The 19,169-nt window shown below is 36.5% G+C and overlaps 1 protein-coding gene across 1 annotated transcript; it reads left to right on the top strand.

The window, feature by feature from the left end:
- The first annotated feature begins 10,747 nt into the window (after nucleotides 1-10,747).
- Nucleotides 10,748-18,669, top strand: psmf1 (proteasome inhibitor subunit 1). The gene is made up of 7 exons (XM_084425426.1): nucleotides 10,748-11,133; nucleotides 11,346-11,498; nucleotides 11,600-11,682; nucleotides 12,674-12,862; nucleotides 16,671-16,724; nucleotides 18,119-18,277; nucleotides 18,403-18,669. Exons 1-7 carry the CDS (start codon nucleotides 11,005-11,007, stop codon nucleotides 18,452-18,454), a joined length of 819 nt encoding a protein of 272 aa, XP_084281552.1. The 5' UTR covers nucleotides 10,748-11,004; the 3' UTR covers nucleotides 18,455-18,669.
- Nucleotides 18,670-19,169: the final 500 nt, after the last annotated feature.

Raw genomic sequence — 19,169 nt, 5'->3', positions numbered from 1 at the left:
GGATTAGTAATGAGGAAATAGAAAGACTATATGAACATACATTTTTTGGTGTTATAATAGATAATAAATTATGCTGGAAATCACATATAAATAATGTAAAAACAAAAATGTCTAAATCCATTGCAATATTAAATAGAATTAAATATATTTTGAAAGAAAAATCATTATATATATTGTATTGCTCGCTCATAGTTCCATACATTATTTATTGTGTGGAGTCAAACGTATTAAACTAATACAAATTCAATATATGTTACAAAAGAAAGCAATAAGGATTGTAAAATGGGCTGACTATTATGAACCAACAAATAAATTATTGATTAATTTACAAGCTTTAAAATGTGTTGATTTAGTTGACCTTTATACTGCACTGATCATAAAGTATATCATTTACTTCCAAATTGTGTTCAGAGGCTGTTCGAAATAAGAGAAAGTCAGTATAAACTAAGAGGAATGTATATGTTTAAAAAAGTAAGAGCAAAAATGAATAAAAAAAAATGTGTTAAAGGGGTAAACATATGGAATAATTGTGATAAGGAATTAAAATTGTGTACTTCACTCTGTAAATTCAAGGTGATAATTATGTAACTCAATATGAATAATTTGTGTATGTCATATGTAACCTTAGTACATATGATAATAGGCTATCTGATATGGGTACCTTTGTAATCATGTATGTACATCTTGGAAATTGTCTTATGTAAGACAATGTTTGTTTATTTTGAATGGCATAATAAGCATAGGCTTTTACGTACAACGGTTTAGGTTATTATGTATATAAATATTTTTTCTTTACTTTGGAAAATGATGTGTGAGGACCGAAATACATTTTTGTTGTTGTTGTTGTTTCAAAAAAAAAAAAAGAAAAAAAAAAGTGAGGGTAATTAGGCTACTCTTGCTTCCAAATTGGCAAGAGGGCTGTTTACAACACACTTTAAAATTCCATTAGTATGCAGTTAGATCTTTCTTTAGGCTTTCTCCCTACTGCTGCATCCATTTCCCGTGCATTGCCTTTTTAAATCAAAACATAAAAAAAGAATAAATGACTGATATTCATTTAATGTCACCATGTTCTCAATAATACAAGAATTAGGTAATCAATATACTTTAAGGTAATTTGAAGAATACCATGGTTTTCATCAAAAAAAGTTTCAGAAAATGTTTATTAGATGATGGTATGATATTACTTACGAAAAAATACCAAAAGTTACCATGTTTTGTTTTTTTTGGACATGGTATCATGGTACTACTATGGTAAAGGAATACCATAGTATTTTGAAATAAACCATGGAACAAAAATGTATGTACTGTAGTATTTTATATGTTACTCCAAGGTACAACGAATAATACCATGGTGCTATCATGGTATTCATCCAAAAAACATGGTATTACCTTGTTTTTGTTTTGTTTTTTTAACAAGTGATGAAATCACATGATAGCACTTACAAAATAAGTACTAAACTGTATCATGGTACATCTACTATGGTGTTTTGGACATGTTACCACGGTACTACCATGGGAAGGGGGTAGTACATTGAAATACACCATGGTCCTAAAATTATTGTACTATGGTACTCCAAGAGGGTATTTCCAAAAACACCATAGTACTACCATGGTACATTTCCAAAAACATAGTAGAACCATGGAATGTTTTGGTACTTTTGATGTAAATTGCATGGTGGTAGCCTACCCTTAATATGGTAATCATTCAGTACCACGGTATATTAAAAAGCAACATTCATCAAACATAATTCTCCTTACAAACAATAACTGTGTCAGATGGAACCATGGTATATTTCAAACTATCGTGGTATTAGCATCTGATATTGCTCTAGAATGGTATTAAAGCCTATTCAGCTTCTCTGGGGGACTTACAGTAACTAAGTTATGCGTTATATGACAGCGACTGAAATCTTACGCCATGTCTACACCGAATGCCCCATAACAGCTTGTGGTTGTCTACACTGGACGCTACGAAGCGACCGTTACAAATCCATTTGTTCTTCATATCAGAAGTAGCACAGGGCATCAGTTTACTCTCGGTAATTCGTCGTGTCGGGCCACGCGGCATCCAGTGTAGACAGCGTCGCTGATTATAATGGGTTCTATTTGCTTTTGTCATGTCGCACCATTCTCGTTTATAGACGCTGTGTCATGCACACACGTCAAAAACCCAGCGCTGAGGTGTGCAGCTCCAGTAAGGTTGTGAACTCTTGAATTGGCACTGTGTGACTGTGTTTGATAACCGGGCTGGAAGTGCATGGAGGGGGATAGGCGCCGTTGTACTCATGACATCCAACTAAATACACACCAGATGCAGCGGGGAAGACACTGGCCGTTTCGGAGGCACGCCATGAGGCAGTGACACCACACGTCTCTGTTGAACTCTCTTCCAATCAAACTGGATTTAAAGCGTGCCGTCAGCCCCTGGTCTGTTGTGATGTCGGGGAGCCCACTTCCCTGCTGGTTCTCATTTGTTGGATTGTCTCTCTTTCTGGTTTCCTTTGAGGCGGTTATGGATGTAGTGAGAGGGGCAGCTCCCCACCATGGGCTTGAAGTACTTGGTACTCAAGTTTATCAGAAGATAAAGACATGCACAGAGTTACAGATACATAACAGATATCTTTTCACCCCCTATGGCAGATATTTTTTACATTTTATCAAACCTTTCAAAAGTCAAATGACTTTTCCCTTTAACATTTCCTATGACAGAGATCATGTTTTATACATGACTCCTGTAAAGCATGCTTTATTTTAGCAGGAAAGTTGAAAATTGTGCCATTATTTACTCACCCTCATGTTGTTCAAATTCCTGCAGGATGAAACAAAATAAGTTGTTTTGGAGAAATACGCAGCACTTTTCCATAAAACGAAAGCATATTGTGTCCTTGGCTTGTCAAGCTAATAAAAGCACAAAAAAGCATTATAACCATAGAAGTGTTACGAGGTGAAGAAAGGTTTCAATAAACAAAAGGGTTCTTTAATGAAAACAAACTCAAGTAATACACGAGATGAAGGCGAAGTAACAGCGTGTCTACACACAAACAACAACTAACAACTGAAGGGTGAAACAGAGCAACTACAATACACAGTGATAGTGAGATGATAACGAACAGGTGTGATGATTAGATGAGTGTCCATGACAACTGATGACTGGTGGGAAACTACGGGTAGGCCTACGTTAACACTACAACGATATGCTTAATACAGAGAAGTTTTTCCTTTGAGTTTTCCGCGTATAGACGACACCATTGTCAAAACGATCCCCATTTACACGGATCCGCGAAAACGACTAAAAACGCTGTAGCCTATTCTGCTGGCAGGCCATTCGTTGGCGATGAAAAACACTAGACTGAACAAGTAATCCGCATTTGCATGGCGTCATCATCTTCAGAGACCATTTTCAAAAACGTGTACTTTGAAACCCATTTCAGCACCCAAAACGCTGTTGTCGTGTAAACGAATGGCCAAACCGCATAAAAAGTGTTACGTTTTTAGTTGAAAACGGTGTAGTGTAAACAGCCCCTCAGACAAAGAAACACATGTGACTGATGAACACAAACTGAGGCTACGTTTACACGTGGATGGCTATTTTCATAAACGGACATTTCACCCCTCTTCGTTTTCAAAAATAACATCGTGCACACGAACCCGTGTATATGCTGTCAAGAGCATGCCAAACTTGTAGGTGGCAGTGTAACGAGAAGCTCAAGCCCACGTTAGCCAATCAGAATCCCGAAAATAGTCACATTCTGTGACGTCGCTGCCTAAAACCCAAACTTTTCCAGAGCCCGTCTACGGAGAGCCTGCCCACTCCCTATTAAGTCCTTTTGTACCGAATTTTGGTTGTAGTACCACCAGAGTTCCACTGGGGGCGATCGCCCATGAGTGCAGAATGAATGGGAGTCTATGGGGCTAGACGGCTAAATTTGTCTCTTTCACCCGATTGCCGTTGAGAAATCTCAGATTCGATAGTAGGTTTTGCAAGTTCAACATGGGTTATAGGTCGAAAGTTGAATGAACGAGTACTTATGTCCTTTCGACTTCTTACAGGTTGAGTTGTTGTTGCCCATAACACGCTAGCATTCTGCTAATGAACACTGATTGGTCAGTGAAGGACTGATTACGACCAGAGATACCGCTTGATGGCATCGTGGCATCCGAAGCGGGACCAGAAACAAACAAAACAAAAACTCTTCTAGCCCGTGTGTTTACCTGTGTCAGCTGTGTTGTCGATGCCTCGAGAGAAAAGAAACTGCAGAGCGCGAAAGCACCAAAGTGACTGAAGGATTGCCGTAAAGCAGTATCTCTGGTCGAACGATGTGTATGACGTCATTGACACTTTAAAATACTTTTTAAAGCAAATAAGTGACTCTAAAAAATCTGACACCCAGCAATGTGTAATTTCTTTGCATCTCCTTTCGAATACAATATTCAAATTACTAGACAAAAAAATTATATCCTGAGAAAAGTGGATTTTGAGGGGTATACTGCCATAGACCTCCATTCATTCTGCACTCGTCCTGTGAGCGCCCTCATATGGAATCAAAGTGGAACTGCAACCATTTCAGAAGCCGGAAGTTTACTGAGAGTGAAACTTCTCGCCTTATTAGACATTCTCTGGTTTTTCTCAGTTTACATGCAAACGTGCAAACGAAGTTTTCCAAAATCTCCACTCTGGCCTGAGTTTTTAGAAAGAATCATTTTCTGAGGCGAATTCTCCGTTTGCGTGTAAACGAAGGGCACAAACGAAGGAAAATGTCTCCGTTTTTCAAAATAGCCATGTACGTGTAAACGGGGCTGGACACCATTTTCAACTAAATTTTTTTTCTTTTATGCGTTTTGGCCGTTCGTTTCGACGACAATGCCGTTTTGGGTGCCTGAAAAACGCAAACTTTTAAAAACGGTCTCCGTGTAAACAACAAAAATGCGAATCTCTGAAAACAATGACGTCATGCACATGCGTATTACGTGTTCAATCTATAGCGTTTCATCGCCATCTAATGGCCTGGCAGTAGAATACATCGTTTTCGTGGATCCGTGTAAATGGGCATCGTTTTGACAATGGTGTCGTCTGTACGCGGAAAACTCAAAGGAAAAACGTCTTCGTTTTAAGCATATCGTTGTCCTGTAAACATACCCTGAAGGCCCATGAAAACGGAAACTAAGAAACTTAATACGTGTGACAAGAAGTTACATACAAGTGAAACCAAGACACTATTTCAGTAATTCTTAAAAAAAAAGATTTCCCAATGGGAGAAAATAATAATAATTTAATATATATATTAGCAGGATGTTTTATCTTGTTTCAAAGATGTTTCAATATTTATACTGAAAATAAAAGATTCAAGATATATTTTCTTTAAAAATAAATAAATATCGTTTAGATAAATGCATAGTTTTACTAGAAAACAAAAGACCAAACATGACTTTACAATGCTATAGGCCTATATGCAAAATCCAAAACCTTTTTTTAAAATTCAGAATATAACTTCCTCGAAGGAAGATTGATTCGCCTCTCCAAAAAAGATAACGTACTGCTACTGACTTTTAAAGCAAGCAGTTTCATTTAACACTGACCCGGTCACCTTCTTGTTTCCCTTTAGCCTGAACCCATTCATCATCTGACTTTAAAACACACACGTAATGATGACTGACACTCTTAAAATCTGCAGGACTGGAGTGTAGAATGTATGGAATGCATGAAACACACATTTCTTCAATGTTCCACAGATGGAATGTGGGAGCGAGTTTTGAAAACATCATATTTCTGTCAAATATCTATAATGTAGAATGATGTTTTATGCAATTTTTTTATTATTAATGTCTGTATGATTGTTAATGTTATTTATAAAATCATCCAGGGGCCAATTTACACTCCTGTCAGATATTTCCAAACTAAACATTTCAGTTGACAGCCAAGTTTAATAGACAGTTTAACGATGTGAGTTGATTGACAGACTGAAGAGATGTACGTAAATGGTCTAGCAGTATCTGTCTGTAAAAGAGAAAGACACGAAGTGGAGACTCGCTCTGAGGTGCAAAGAAAATAAGTTCAAGTGCTTACAGACTTTAGCTCACATCTATAAAGTAGCAGGGCATCCCAAACAAGGACCACATGCTCCACCAGGACTGTGTGCGCTCAACAGGACAAGAGCGGCCAAAGCACGCTAACAATCATAAAGCACGCTAACAATCATCGCCAACACTTCATTTTAAGGTGACGTAGAGACTCCTTCTCTTCAGTTCAGCTCACTCATTTTCTATAGGGTTCAGTTTAGGGGATGGCAGAAGCTTCAATTTGTGCTCAGTTCTTGTTGATTTTGATTGTCCTGATGGAAGATCCAACCATGGGGTATTTCTTATCCCTGTTTGCTCTAATCTGGTGGGTTTGCTGCCAAAAAGTTTTGTTTCATCTGATCGTTTCCTTTTGAAGCTCCAGTCGTGTCTGACAACTGAATATGCTGGAGTTTATTTTTGGAGGAGCGAGGAGGATTTTTCTTGAAACCCTCCCAAACAACATGTGGTGATATAGGGGTTGTTTGATTTGTTTAATGCTTTCTGACCCCCGAGACTCAAGTAATCTCTGCAATTCCACTCAAAGACAATATAGACACAGGTCCTCTTTCTGGCAGATTGGTGACATCTTTAGTTGATTGCAACTTCTTAATTATTTCCCTGATGGTGGAAATGGGGATTTTCAACTCTTTAGCTATTTTATACAGGCACTTTCTATTTTGTGATGCTCAATAATCTCTTCCTGCACATCAGAACTATATTCTTTGGTTTTACTTGTTATGATGGATGATTTAGGGAATTTGGCCTTTGTGTTTCCTCATATTTAAACTCCTGTGTGAACCAAGAAGTCATAGACAATTTCATGTCCCTAGTCCCTAGTCACCCTGGTGTGCTAATTTCTTTTTAAATATTAACGGGAATATACTTCATATATTTTTCTTTTGTATTTTATAGCTCTGTTGCATGTGTATCTGTAAGTCTGTTTTTAATGAAATGCTTTCAAGATTTCATGCGTTCTTTGGACATGTTTGGTTTTACTACAATGCTACTAGCAACCACATTATTATCATAATTTTGTCATGCAGTGAAACCTTTACTAAATAACCACAATTTGTAGTTACAGAAATGTTTTTGTATCTAAAGTTCTGCAGATGTAATGGCACAATGCTAAATAAAAAGAAAATAAAAAGTAAAAAAAATAAATAAATAAATAATCTCTCTTCTCTCTAAAAAGACTCTTCATAATACAGTTTATTTGGATGTTTAATCACGATGTCTTTGGTGTGATAGGTATAGCTTCATGGAGCTGGTCCGGCTGAATAGCTCGTATTTCATGATAACAATGTGTCATGTCTGGACCTCATTAGGTAACCAGTGGAAAACCTTCGCACATGGTGGCCTTATTTTCAGACAAACCTGAACCTGTGCGGACAAACCTACCGAAACTATGTGCTTTGAGACCTTATGTTCTGCGTGTGATCTGAAGTCACCATATGCCTTCAAGACGGCTGGCTCTAGAACTTCATACCTATCAGACTTACAGTAAATCCTCAAGACTCTGAGAACTGAACTGATCTAATCTTTCCAAGCTGAATACCTACAGTCTTTAACAAGGTAATGAAAGCACCTGTTTTGTGTTTTCCTGCACGTCCAACGAGACAAACCTGACAGATGCTAGATTGCTGTGGTTGCCAGGATGTTGCTGTTTTAGTAATTTGCAGTGTTGTTATGGTGATCTCAGTGGATAGGGTGATAGCCTCTAAATATAGCTCCTTCAGATTTTCACACATTTTTAATTATTTGGCAGCGAAAATCACAAGTCATATTGCTAATAAAAGTATAACAGCATACCACTATTCTTCTCTTAAACAGCACATCAAAATGAAGAACTTGTCCATCGTAACAACCATATGATGTCAAAAGTCTAGCTAGACATCAGATACTTTTGCTATGATATATCACTTTTCATTAAAGCAGATTCTTTTTGAGTGCACACAGCACAGAAGTGCAGACAGAGTCGTGCAGTACTACTGATGTAATGCTGAGCTAATAAACCTTTCTAGGAGGGAGAGCCATGATTCATACACCCTTAAACCTTGAGTGCCATCATACACGGTCGGATGTTGGCATCAAACAGACATCTGGAGGCCATAATGGCAAAATGACACTCGTCAAAGCGCCCGCGAAAGCAAATGGATAATTGTCATGAAATGACAGAAGTGTTTCTGCTCTGTGTGAAATTTTTGGATATGTTAATTATACACTACCATTTATGATTTTTTTTTAAATCTCTTAATCTCTTGATCAAATTTTGTGAAATACAATTACAATAGTTTTATGTAATTTATTCTTCTGATGCAAAGCTGAATTTTCAGCATCATTACTCCAGTCTTCAGTGTCACATGATCCTTCAGAAATCATTTTAATATGCTGATTTGCTGCTCAAGAAACATTTATAAACATTTAAAAGTTAAAAAGCACAATTAGAAATCTTTGTAACAATATGTCATTACTGTCACTTTTGATCAATATAATGCATCCCTGACCCCGAACATTTGAATGATAGTGTATGCATTTTTTACTACGTTATATTAATTGAAACACTACGTACAATTTATGTAATGCAATATCTTCATATGCACAAATCAACAGTGCACTTCAGTGATCATATTTTCAGTACATTGTGATTTAGTTAAATACAGTATTTTGTTTAATACAGTATACAACTAGTCACAGAAATTCTGTCAAAGCAGTGAATCTCAACATGTATGAGTGGTCTTTAAATAAAAGTTCAAAGGTCTCTTAAGAACTGTAATTGAATGTAAGCAACACTGAAGCACTGATTAGATGGCAGGCCTGCTCTCTGAAGTCAGCTTCTGTGCAATATGTTTTCAATGCACCGTAAGTCGAACCAGATGCTGATGTTATCCTCATTCTTAGCTTGAGAATGTCAAGTAAAGCCATGTACATGAACAATGAATGTGAATCGTTTCATTCTTTCATGATTTCTGACACAACAATGATTAAATTGATAACTTGAAGGGATCCAATGCACCATTGCATTGTGATCAAGTATTGCTTGATTGCTTGTACTCTCTCATCCTATTTATAAATGAACATTGCAGCCTGCAAATATCATATGCATAATAAATAAATAACAAATAAAAACATATAATGAAAACATATTTCATGAATTAATCATGAATTAATCAAAAAGCTCAATTACAAGCAGGTGGTGATAAAGAGAGGAACGATATATTGTTGCTATTTCAAGAAAGCACGGTGACAGTACCATACAATGATGGTTTAAGGTGGTATTTCCTTGGTACGTGGTAAAGCATAAATAAATAAAAGCTGTAATACTTAGCGTACACTGTAATCTTTTGTAGGATAGCACACAAACTCCACAGATAAAACGCCCATTTCCAGGCAATTTAAGGTATTAAATATTACCTTAATATAAAGGTATTTAAAATTACAGTCATTTTAAGCCAAAATGGGGGTCAACCTTGAACAAATTGCAACAGAAGCAAACTCAACTGATTTTGTATCCTCAATATGTCCTGAGTGAGGAAAAAAAAAGTCCCGAAGAATCCCATTGGGGGAAAGTTTTGAAAAAGACCCAAATATTCATACGCCTATTCATTCTTTTTCTTACGTGAACAGGGTAAAAATTTTAACCTTTAGATATCACCATGAAAATTACTGAGTTGATTACTTACATCAAGACAAACAAAAAATGTATTACAAGTTTTTTTTTTATTGTTTGTTAACATGGACAAACGGTGCATAATCTAATTACGTATGTGCTAATTTGCATAAATACCACAACAGATCTAAACATTGGGTCTAGCCAGGTGAAAATGTCTTGTTGAATCTTGTTGACACATAACAGTAAAATACTTAATGTTAAGGTCTGAATGGAACCCATTATGGCTACCCATGAACATTAATACATAGAGGCAGGAAGAAGTAGGCCTACTTTAGAAACCAGCCTTTATTCATTTTTAAGAGATTGGGTTTGGGGCTGGGTCCGTGGGACTGTTTCTGGGGGACGAGTCTGAGGGAAGAACATGAGACAATGGTAAGGAGAATGCAGAAGACAAAAGGTAAGTCAAATAAAAAGTGAATCCCCAGAAACAGTCCCACAGACCCAGACCCAAACCCCATCTCTGCAATAATAATTAATAAAGGCTGGTTTAAAGTACTTCTTCCTGCCTCTATGTATTAATGTTCATGGGTAGCCTAAATAGGTTCCATTCAGACCTTAACATTAAGTATTTTACTGGTATGTGTCAACAAGATTCAACAAGACATTTTCACCTGGCTAGACCCAATGTTTAGATCTGTTGTGGTATTTATGCAAATTAGCACATATGTAATTAGATTATGCACCGTTTGTCCATGTTAACAAACAATAAAAAAAAACTTGTAATACAAGTTTGTCTTGATGTACATAATCAACTCAGTAATTTTCATGGAGATATCTAAAGGTTAAAAATGTTACCCTATATTCACGTAAGAAAAAGAATGAATAGGCGTATGAATATTTGGGTCTTTTTCGAAACTTTCCCCTAATGGGATTCTTCGGGATTTTTTTTTTCCTTACTCAGGACATATTGAGGATACAAAATCAGTTGAGTTTGCTTCTGTTGCAATTTGTTCAACCTTTTTTCACAAAATGACTGGACTATTTACCATCAACGGAATGAACGTTCGGTCAGTTGTTGTTTCCAGTCGGGAACATTTCTCGTCGGACCACTTGTGCATGACCAACAAATTTGGCAATAAACTTTGGTAGAATTTAAATTTAAATAAACAAATAGTTCTTTCAAAGCGCGCGTAACGTTAAAATTCTAACGGAATATTACTGTCACATCTGCGGCGTCCATACGCCATGCATTCAGAGTTTAAGTCGCTCTTTATTTTTGCACAGACCGCGGTTTGTTTTGGTTTCATTTCTGCTGAATATCACTCTGTTTAAAGATGGCTGGACTGGAGCTGCTCTTCAACTGCGTATCAAACTCTATAACCTGTTCTCAAGATGCTCTGATCTGTTTTGTACACTGGGAAATAGTGAAAGCTGGCTATAAATGTCTCGGCATTGGAGATGATGTAAGTTAATGACGACTGATGATAATCTGTTACAAAAACTAGAAGTCTTGTGTCCTAACTGAAATGTCATACTAAAAGACACTTTTTCACACTTAAAACAAAAATGTCTGATTGTCATTGCATTAGATAAAATATCGCGAATGCTTTACTGTTTTGTTTTGAAGGCGCGCCGTAATATTTGCCTGATTATAAAATATCGATTTTCCACACAGCCTAAAGATGGAGAGAAGTCGTCAGAACTGCTTCCACCCGGCTGGAATGAAAGCAATGAGCTGTATGCACTCAGATACAGATCAAATGATGACAGGTCAAGCCTACTGCTCAAAGCCTTCACAGTGGATTCAACCCTGATCTTCAATTTAATGGTAATTCAGTTGTATTATAATGCAATGCATGTCGTGATTCACAGATGACAGAATAGTGTCAGACTGGATGGTTTTCAACACTTCTTTTTAATCTTTTGCAGGACTCCACGACAGAAAAAGTTACCGATCTCACAATTAACGTCAGTGAGTATGTCGATGAGGCCAATATGCAGACGTTTGAAAGGTTTGTGAATTTATTTAGTACAAAAAAGAAGTCTCTTATGCTCATCAAGCCTGCATTTATTTGAGCAAAAAACAGTAATATAGTGGAATATTATTACAATTTAAAATAATGGTTTTCTATTTTAATATACTTTACAGTATAATTTATTCCTGTGATGCAAAGCTGAATTTTCAGCATCATTACTTCAGTCTTCAGTGTCACATGATCCTTCAGAAATCATTCTCATTTATAGTGATTTGATGCTCAGTTATTATTAATGTTGGAAACCTGTATTTTTTTGGGAACCTGTGATCATTTTTTTCAGGATTTATCGATGAATAAAAAGTTTAAAAGAACAGCATTTATTCAAAATATAATTTTCTTTATTTTATTTTTTATCAATTTAACACATCCTTGCTGAATAAAAGTATTAATTTCTTTCAAAAAATAAATAATTACTGACCCCAAACTTTTAAACGGGTTGGCTTAGGGTTAGGATTTGTTACAAAAGGTTTCAGTTTTAAATAAATTCTGTTATTTATTATTATTATTTTACTTATTCATCCATGTCAGGTTATAAAAAAATATTAAGCAGCACAACTGTTTCCAGCATTGATGATAAATCAGCATATTAGAATGATTTCTGAAGGGTCATGTGAAACTGAAGACAGTAATGATGCTGAAAATTCAGCTTTGCATCACAGAAATAAATTATATTTTAAAGGATATTGAAATAGAAAACCATTAGGTAATAATATTTTACAATATTTTCTGTATTTTTGATCAAATAAATACAGGCTTGATGAACTTAAAGAGACTTCTTTTCAAAAACATGAAATTTTTTTTACAAAAATGATTATTTTTCCCACAGTTTTCTGAACATATGCAAACTTTCTCTGGAAAAAAAGCTCAATGCCAGCATATCTGTGATAGTGGCCATATCAGATGAGTAATCAGTTGAGGTAAATCAAAAAAAGGTGATGCATTTTCTAACTTATTATTTTGCTTTCAGCGTGTTTAAGAACACAGATGAGTTGACCGCAAAGCTCAAGTCCTCACTGCTGCCCACTAAAAAAGAGGAGCGTCAAGGAAAGACAGAGAGGAAGACAGACAGCGAAAGAGCTTCAAACTTAAGGGACCCTCACCGTGATCCGCTCCTGATCCCAACCAGAGGCCCTTCAAACAGACAGCCTCCTAACTGGTGAACGTTCATTCTCTCATTCTTGTTTTCATGCAATTTATACGTTGGTTTTCAAGGGTATCAGCTTTCTAGAGGAATGTGTAGAGGTCATTTTCAGGTGCAGTCTGTGGAGATTTGTATAGCGCAGTTATCCGACCTATCAGCACTCGAGCAGCCAGCTGTTGCTATGGTTACCGCCTCAGGTGATCCGAACTTCTGTTCGCAGTCTGTTCAGTGAAAATAGGCACTTTTGTGGACTGTACTGTTTAATAACACAGCTAAACTATGAAATAAGGACCTTTTTTAGAGCGTTTGTGTATTCATGGTCTGCACTGGGTTATTATTATAACTGAAACTAAAACCATATGAAAACATTTTTGTTACTTGAAATAAAATAAATGTTAACGGAAATAAAAGATTTAGTGTAACTTCAAAACTAAAACTGAAATAAAAATGGATAAAATCTATATAGTCGCACACCATAATTACAAATAAATGAACGGAAAATGGAAAATATAAACATAAATCTAATTCGATATATTAATAAAAACTATAATAGTATCTTGATAAAATAACACTGGTCTGTATGACTAAGATTTGTTTTGTTTTGTTATTTCATGAACGAAAAAGACACATTTATAGAGTGCAGTATTATTTATTTATTTAATTGTTAAAATGTGCAAAATGTCATTATTAAAAATAATGCTGCAATCTATTCTGAGAACAGTGAACCAGCATGATAAAAGTTCAACCATGTTCTTAAAGTCACTATGAAACCAGAGTAGACAATTGTTTTTTTGTTTTGTTTTTATTAGAATTGTTTTATTCTTATTTGTGGAATATAGCAGTGTTTATTATAAATGATCAACCGTGCACATCATATTGATGTATATTTATATATATATTTGTTTAAAATCATGTGCCCTCATAATCTTTAATCAAAATAGCTTCCCCCACCTCTCGTCTCTTTTCTGATGACATGTTCACTGGTGGAGGGCGGGGCAACCTGTCAATCACATGAGATCCACCAATAGCAAGCCACAACCATCTAACTCTTAACTCTATATTATAACTCTATATTAACTATAGCAAACTATATTAATTCTAATAGATTCAAATAGATGTCTCTGTGAGTTTGCCTGTAAATGAAGTTAATCTTAGTTTGTGTGTGAAGGACGTTATGGGGTGCGCTGGGACTTTGCGAGCGAGATTTGTATGTGTGTTGTGTAGGTGTCAGCTCATGTCCTCTGTCCTGTTTAATATTTCCCAGCGTGAGTCCTGCGAGAGCTCTCGCTGCTGTACTGTGTCTATTTTTGAAGCACTTGAAGTGTTGTGGGTTTTGTGTGTCTGGCACTGCAGACTGAGAGACTGAGAGACTGGGGTGCGTCTCAATCAGCTCCCTAGTTCAGGAGTCAGGGCACTGATCAGGGAGGCCGACATTTTAAGGGCTGTCTCAATCGCAAAATCTTTCACTCCCTAAAAAGTCTAACAATCACTATGTTCCCTTAACGGAAGTTCTGAAGCCTAAACATAAATCACGTGAGCCAACTCACTACACATAATGACATGCGATAGATGATTTTTAAAATACAAACCATCATTTCATTACATTTCAGCATGAATTAAACATCGCTAGACAGGTAATGAGCATAATCTATCCAACACTTATTGCTTATTTTCGGCTGAAGCGTTGCACGTATGTAACAAGCAAAGTATTTATCCTAATGTACTTTAAATAATATAAAAAAATGATCTTAGAAAGATATCAGTTCTGCTGTTGTTCATAGATACCAGTAGTGATGTACAATGAGGACGTTGTCATGTCACCATCAGTGTGTAGTGAGCCATGCATGGTCCTTTCCAGTGCATGAATCACAACAGCTGACTGAGATGCACCCCTGGGAGAGAGATGCCCACAGTAGGGTGGTCCTTATTTTTAAAGTCTCCAATTGTCATGCTCTTAACCCTTCAAATTGTTCCTTTATATAAGAAAATACAGCATGCCAATTTTTATGGCAGTAACATAATAATTACTGGTAGCTCAATAGCTTTAAACTTTCTGAGATTTTGATGATTTTCGTAAAAAACGATCATTTGAATTGGTATTGTACCTGGCTAGTAAAACTCCAAAAAAATCTCCACATATTCCATATGCTCCATATATTCCTAAATATGTATTTTAGATGCATATCTCAGTTTACTTATTGTAGAAACTAAATCCAAATTAATCCATCCATGACCTGGTTTAGCAGATTTACCTTTCCTGGTGGAATCAATACATATTTCTATTGATGATCACCTTGGTTATTGTTTGGGTTTAGAGCACATTTTTGGGTTAAAAAAATTACATTACGTTCCTTGAAATTGACGCGGAACTTTGGCCGAATCAAGCAGATTATCAGGAGGCACAGGCAACCATACATGCAATGAACGTAGTCAATGATCACGCCGAGAGAGGCGAATACAATGGCTATCTCACACACTCTGAAGAACAATTGCAGTTTCTCCTTCATGTGGTGGAAGATCACCGACGGATCTATCCAGACAACACTGGCTGCTGAGCATCAGAAATGAGGGATTGTTGAAAACTTTGTGCTTTTTTTTTTAGATTGTTGTCATTGTTGTCATGTCAGTGTTGCTCTGATTTCAATAAAATGTAGTTCATTTGCAGCAACTTTTAATTGTACTTGCATATCACAATAACGCCGCACAGCTTAACATAGGCAATCTTCCACATGATTGAGCTACCTCTAAATATAATTTTTTTGTCAACATTTTTGCATATTTCCAATTTTGAAGTTAAAAGGAACAGTTTAAGAGGTTAAGACACTAACATTTTGCACAAAAAAAAAATTGGACTTGATAAGGACCACCCTAATGCCCAGTGCCGGCACCACTTCCATCAAACACAGACAGTTTGGGAGATTTAGTAACGTCTGTTTGGTTGAAACCCACTCAAACAATTATATATTTTTGTCACATACGAGGAAGGAGCTGTGGGAGATGCAGCCTGCGTTGTGACCTTGATTTCCTATTTTCTCTGCAGTCTCTATCAATAAAAAGTGGCAAAAACAAGAAAGAATAGTTTGCAGGGCGAAAGAGAAGAGGAAAGTAGTGGTTAGAGACTGCGCAGTGGTGTTCTTAAGGTCATGGCAGAAGCCCAGAGGTGGATTTCGGTGTTTGTCTTCCACTTCCCCTTCCTGGGTTCACGGTGACCCCTATCAGATTCTTTATGATGTCAGCGATTTATCGACTTGCTGTTGCTGTGGGCGTGATGTAATTCAGTCAAACGGACACTCAGAAAGTGTCCCGGGTTAAAGCCAAAGAGCCTGTAGCCTTTCAAAACACTGAGCCGAGTCACAGCCAATCCACATTCTGCAGATGGAGATTCACAGATTAAGCCAAATAATCTTCTACATACTGAAAATGTATCAATCAAATATATATATATATATGCACACACACACTATCGTTCACAAGTTTGGGGTCTGTACGATTTTTTGAAGGAAATTAATAGTTTTGTTCAACAAAAAATGCATTAAATTGATCGAAAGTGACAGTAAAGACATTTATGGTGTTACAAAAGATTTATGTTTCAGGTTGAAAAATGTTATATTAATCAAAGAATCTAAAAAAAGAAATAAAAACAAAAGTAGGATCATGTAACAATTCAGCTTTGACAGGAATAAATTACATTTTAAAACATATGAATTTGGGAAAAGTTATTTAAAATATCACATTGATATATATATATTGTATATGTTCAATACAGTGTAACAGACTGCTTCTGAAATGTCTCTCTTTGTGTGTGTGTGTGTGTGTCTTTTAGGCCTGACCCGATGGCTCCTTTTGCTGCAGGTGGTGCCGATCTGGATCCCTTTGGGTGAGAAATCCCATCACTTATTTGCCAAAACACTCATCTGTAAATGCGTCATGCATGTTGACCTGTAGGTTACAGACACAGAGTCTTTCTTAGGGGGGTTTTCACACTGGTCATGTTTGCCACGATCCGAACCCGATCGGTTTGTTCTAGGCGCTCCTTGTAGAGTCTGGTTTCACACATTTGATTCTATCGAATCCCGGTGCATCTTACGTCATCACAAACATGCACGGCGCATGATGGAAGACAGAATCCGGTCAACATATAGTGATTTTTAAAATTAATTTAGTGCTATTAAACACAGCAGTGAATGCGTCTACTGTATGTGCGTCGCATGGACGCGGCTTTCTGCTGCTTGCAAACGGACGTCTTTGCTCCATATGCTCAAGGGTCCATATGACCGCTTTCACATTAAAGGGTTAGTTCACCCAAAAATGAAAATTCTGTCAGTAATTACTCACCCTCATGTTGTTCCAACCCCGTAAGACCTTCGTTCATCTTCGGAACACAAATTAAGATATTTTTGATTAAATCTGAGTGCTGGATCACTCCTCCATAGGCTTATGGACATTATAACTTGCTGGCCCAGAAAATGTATTAAAGACATCGTTAATATAGTCTAAGTGACTCCAGTGGCTCAATCTTAAGTTTATAAAGCGACGAGAATACTTTTTGTGCGAAAAAAAAAAAAAAAACGACTTTATTCCACTTTTCATTTCCTTCTCTCTCTGTGCCTCGAGTTAGCGCGTCTGTGTTGCACGTCACCACGCATGACCAGCATCGCCCAATAGTGAGCCTACGTGGTGACGTGCAACACAGACGCGCTGCGCAAAAACACTACGTAAACTAACTCGAGGCACAGAGAGAGAATGAAATGAATAGTGGAATAAAGTCGTTATTTTTTTTTTTTTGCGCACAAAAAGTATTCTCGTCGCTTTATAAACTTAAGATTGAGCCACTGGAGTCACTTGGACTATATTACCGATGTCTTTAATACATTTTCTGGGCCAGCAAGTTATAGTGTCCATAAGCCTGTGGAGGAGTGAGACAGCTCTCGGATTTAATCAAAAATATCTTAATTTGTGTTCCGAAGATGAACGAAGGTCTTACGGGGTTGGAACAACATGAGGGTGAGTAATTACTGACAGAATTTTCATTTTTGGGTGAACTATCCCTTTAACAATTTTTCATGCGAACCGTGCTGTTTCGAACGAAACTGCCAGTGTGAAAGCACCCTGAGGTGTGCACAATGTCATTTTTGGACCATCCTTATGTATAATAAAACAGTTAAAAGGCATCACAGAACATTTAAGAATGAAAATGAATGAGTGTACCTTCAAGGAACGACCTTGCTCGCTGAATTATTAATAGGTCTTGTCTCTTGGTTCTTTCTCCAGGGGAAGGGCAGGAGGAATGATCGTCGATCCATTACGTGCCGGGTTTCCTCGCTCAGGGTTTGACCCCTCCTCTGGGATTCCTGGAGTCCTCCCTCCAGGCGCTGTGCCCCCTGGTGCCCGCTTTGACCCCTTCGGTCCGGTTGGGCGACACAGACCCGGGTAAGAGCTGTAATGGGATCTTTCTTTATTGCTGCCAATGATCTGAGTTTAGCTGTAAAACTGCACTTACCTCATTCACATCACATCCTCACCTCTAATGCCTTTCGTTTGGCTTTCTCTTTCAGGCCAGACCCTGATCACATGCCTCCACCAGGCTATGATGACATGTTCATGTAGAATAATGAGGACGCACTTACGCAACATCCCATAATTATCACTGCTCTGCAGTCTTATGCACTTTGTGTTTGAATAAACTGTTGCGAAACAGAATTCCTTAAAAAAATAGCACCACTCGTTTTCATTTTGACATTGATAAAATAATTCCATTTTTTCCACTGTTATTTGTGCTACTGACTTATTCTGCATTGGTAAATTAAACTGCTTTTATTCTGTCCCATTTCTCTGATGTGATTGATCTCTTTCTGATAATAAATGCAAAGCAAGTTTATATATATAGCATTTCATACACAATGGTCATTCCAAAGTGCTATACATAAAAAGGAATTAAAAATAATCATTACAGATTATTAAGGAATAAAATGAATAATAAAAAAGTAAAAAATAAGGTTATAATAAAAATGATTTAATTTAAAATAAAACATTGGTTTAAAAATAAATATAATTAAGAACAAATAAAACGAAACGTGATATTTTATTACAATTGAGATACTATAATAGTTTTAATATTTGAATTTATTGTATGAAATTTCTCGTTTTCATTTTAATTTTAGTAATTTTTTTTTTATTTTGTTGTGTTTTTGTCAATTTTATTAGTTTTTTTATGTGTCTTTTTTTATTAATTCTAATTTCAGTTTTAGTTATCTAAGTACATAAAGTTACTAAATAAATTGAGAAATTTTGCCTTTGGCAACTAGCTAAAATAAAGAAAATT

Source organism: Rutilus rutilus (genome assembly GCF_951802725.1).
Source record: "Rutilus rutilus genome assembly, chromosome: 12".
NCBI classification, from domain to species: Eukaryota; Metazoa; Chordata; class Actinopteri; order Cypriniformes; family Leuciscidae; genus Rutilus; species Rutilus rutilus.
This window is presented reverse-complemented; position numbering and strand designations above follow the sequence as displayed.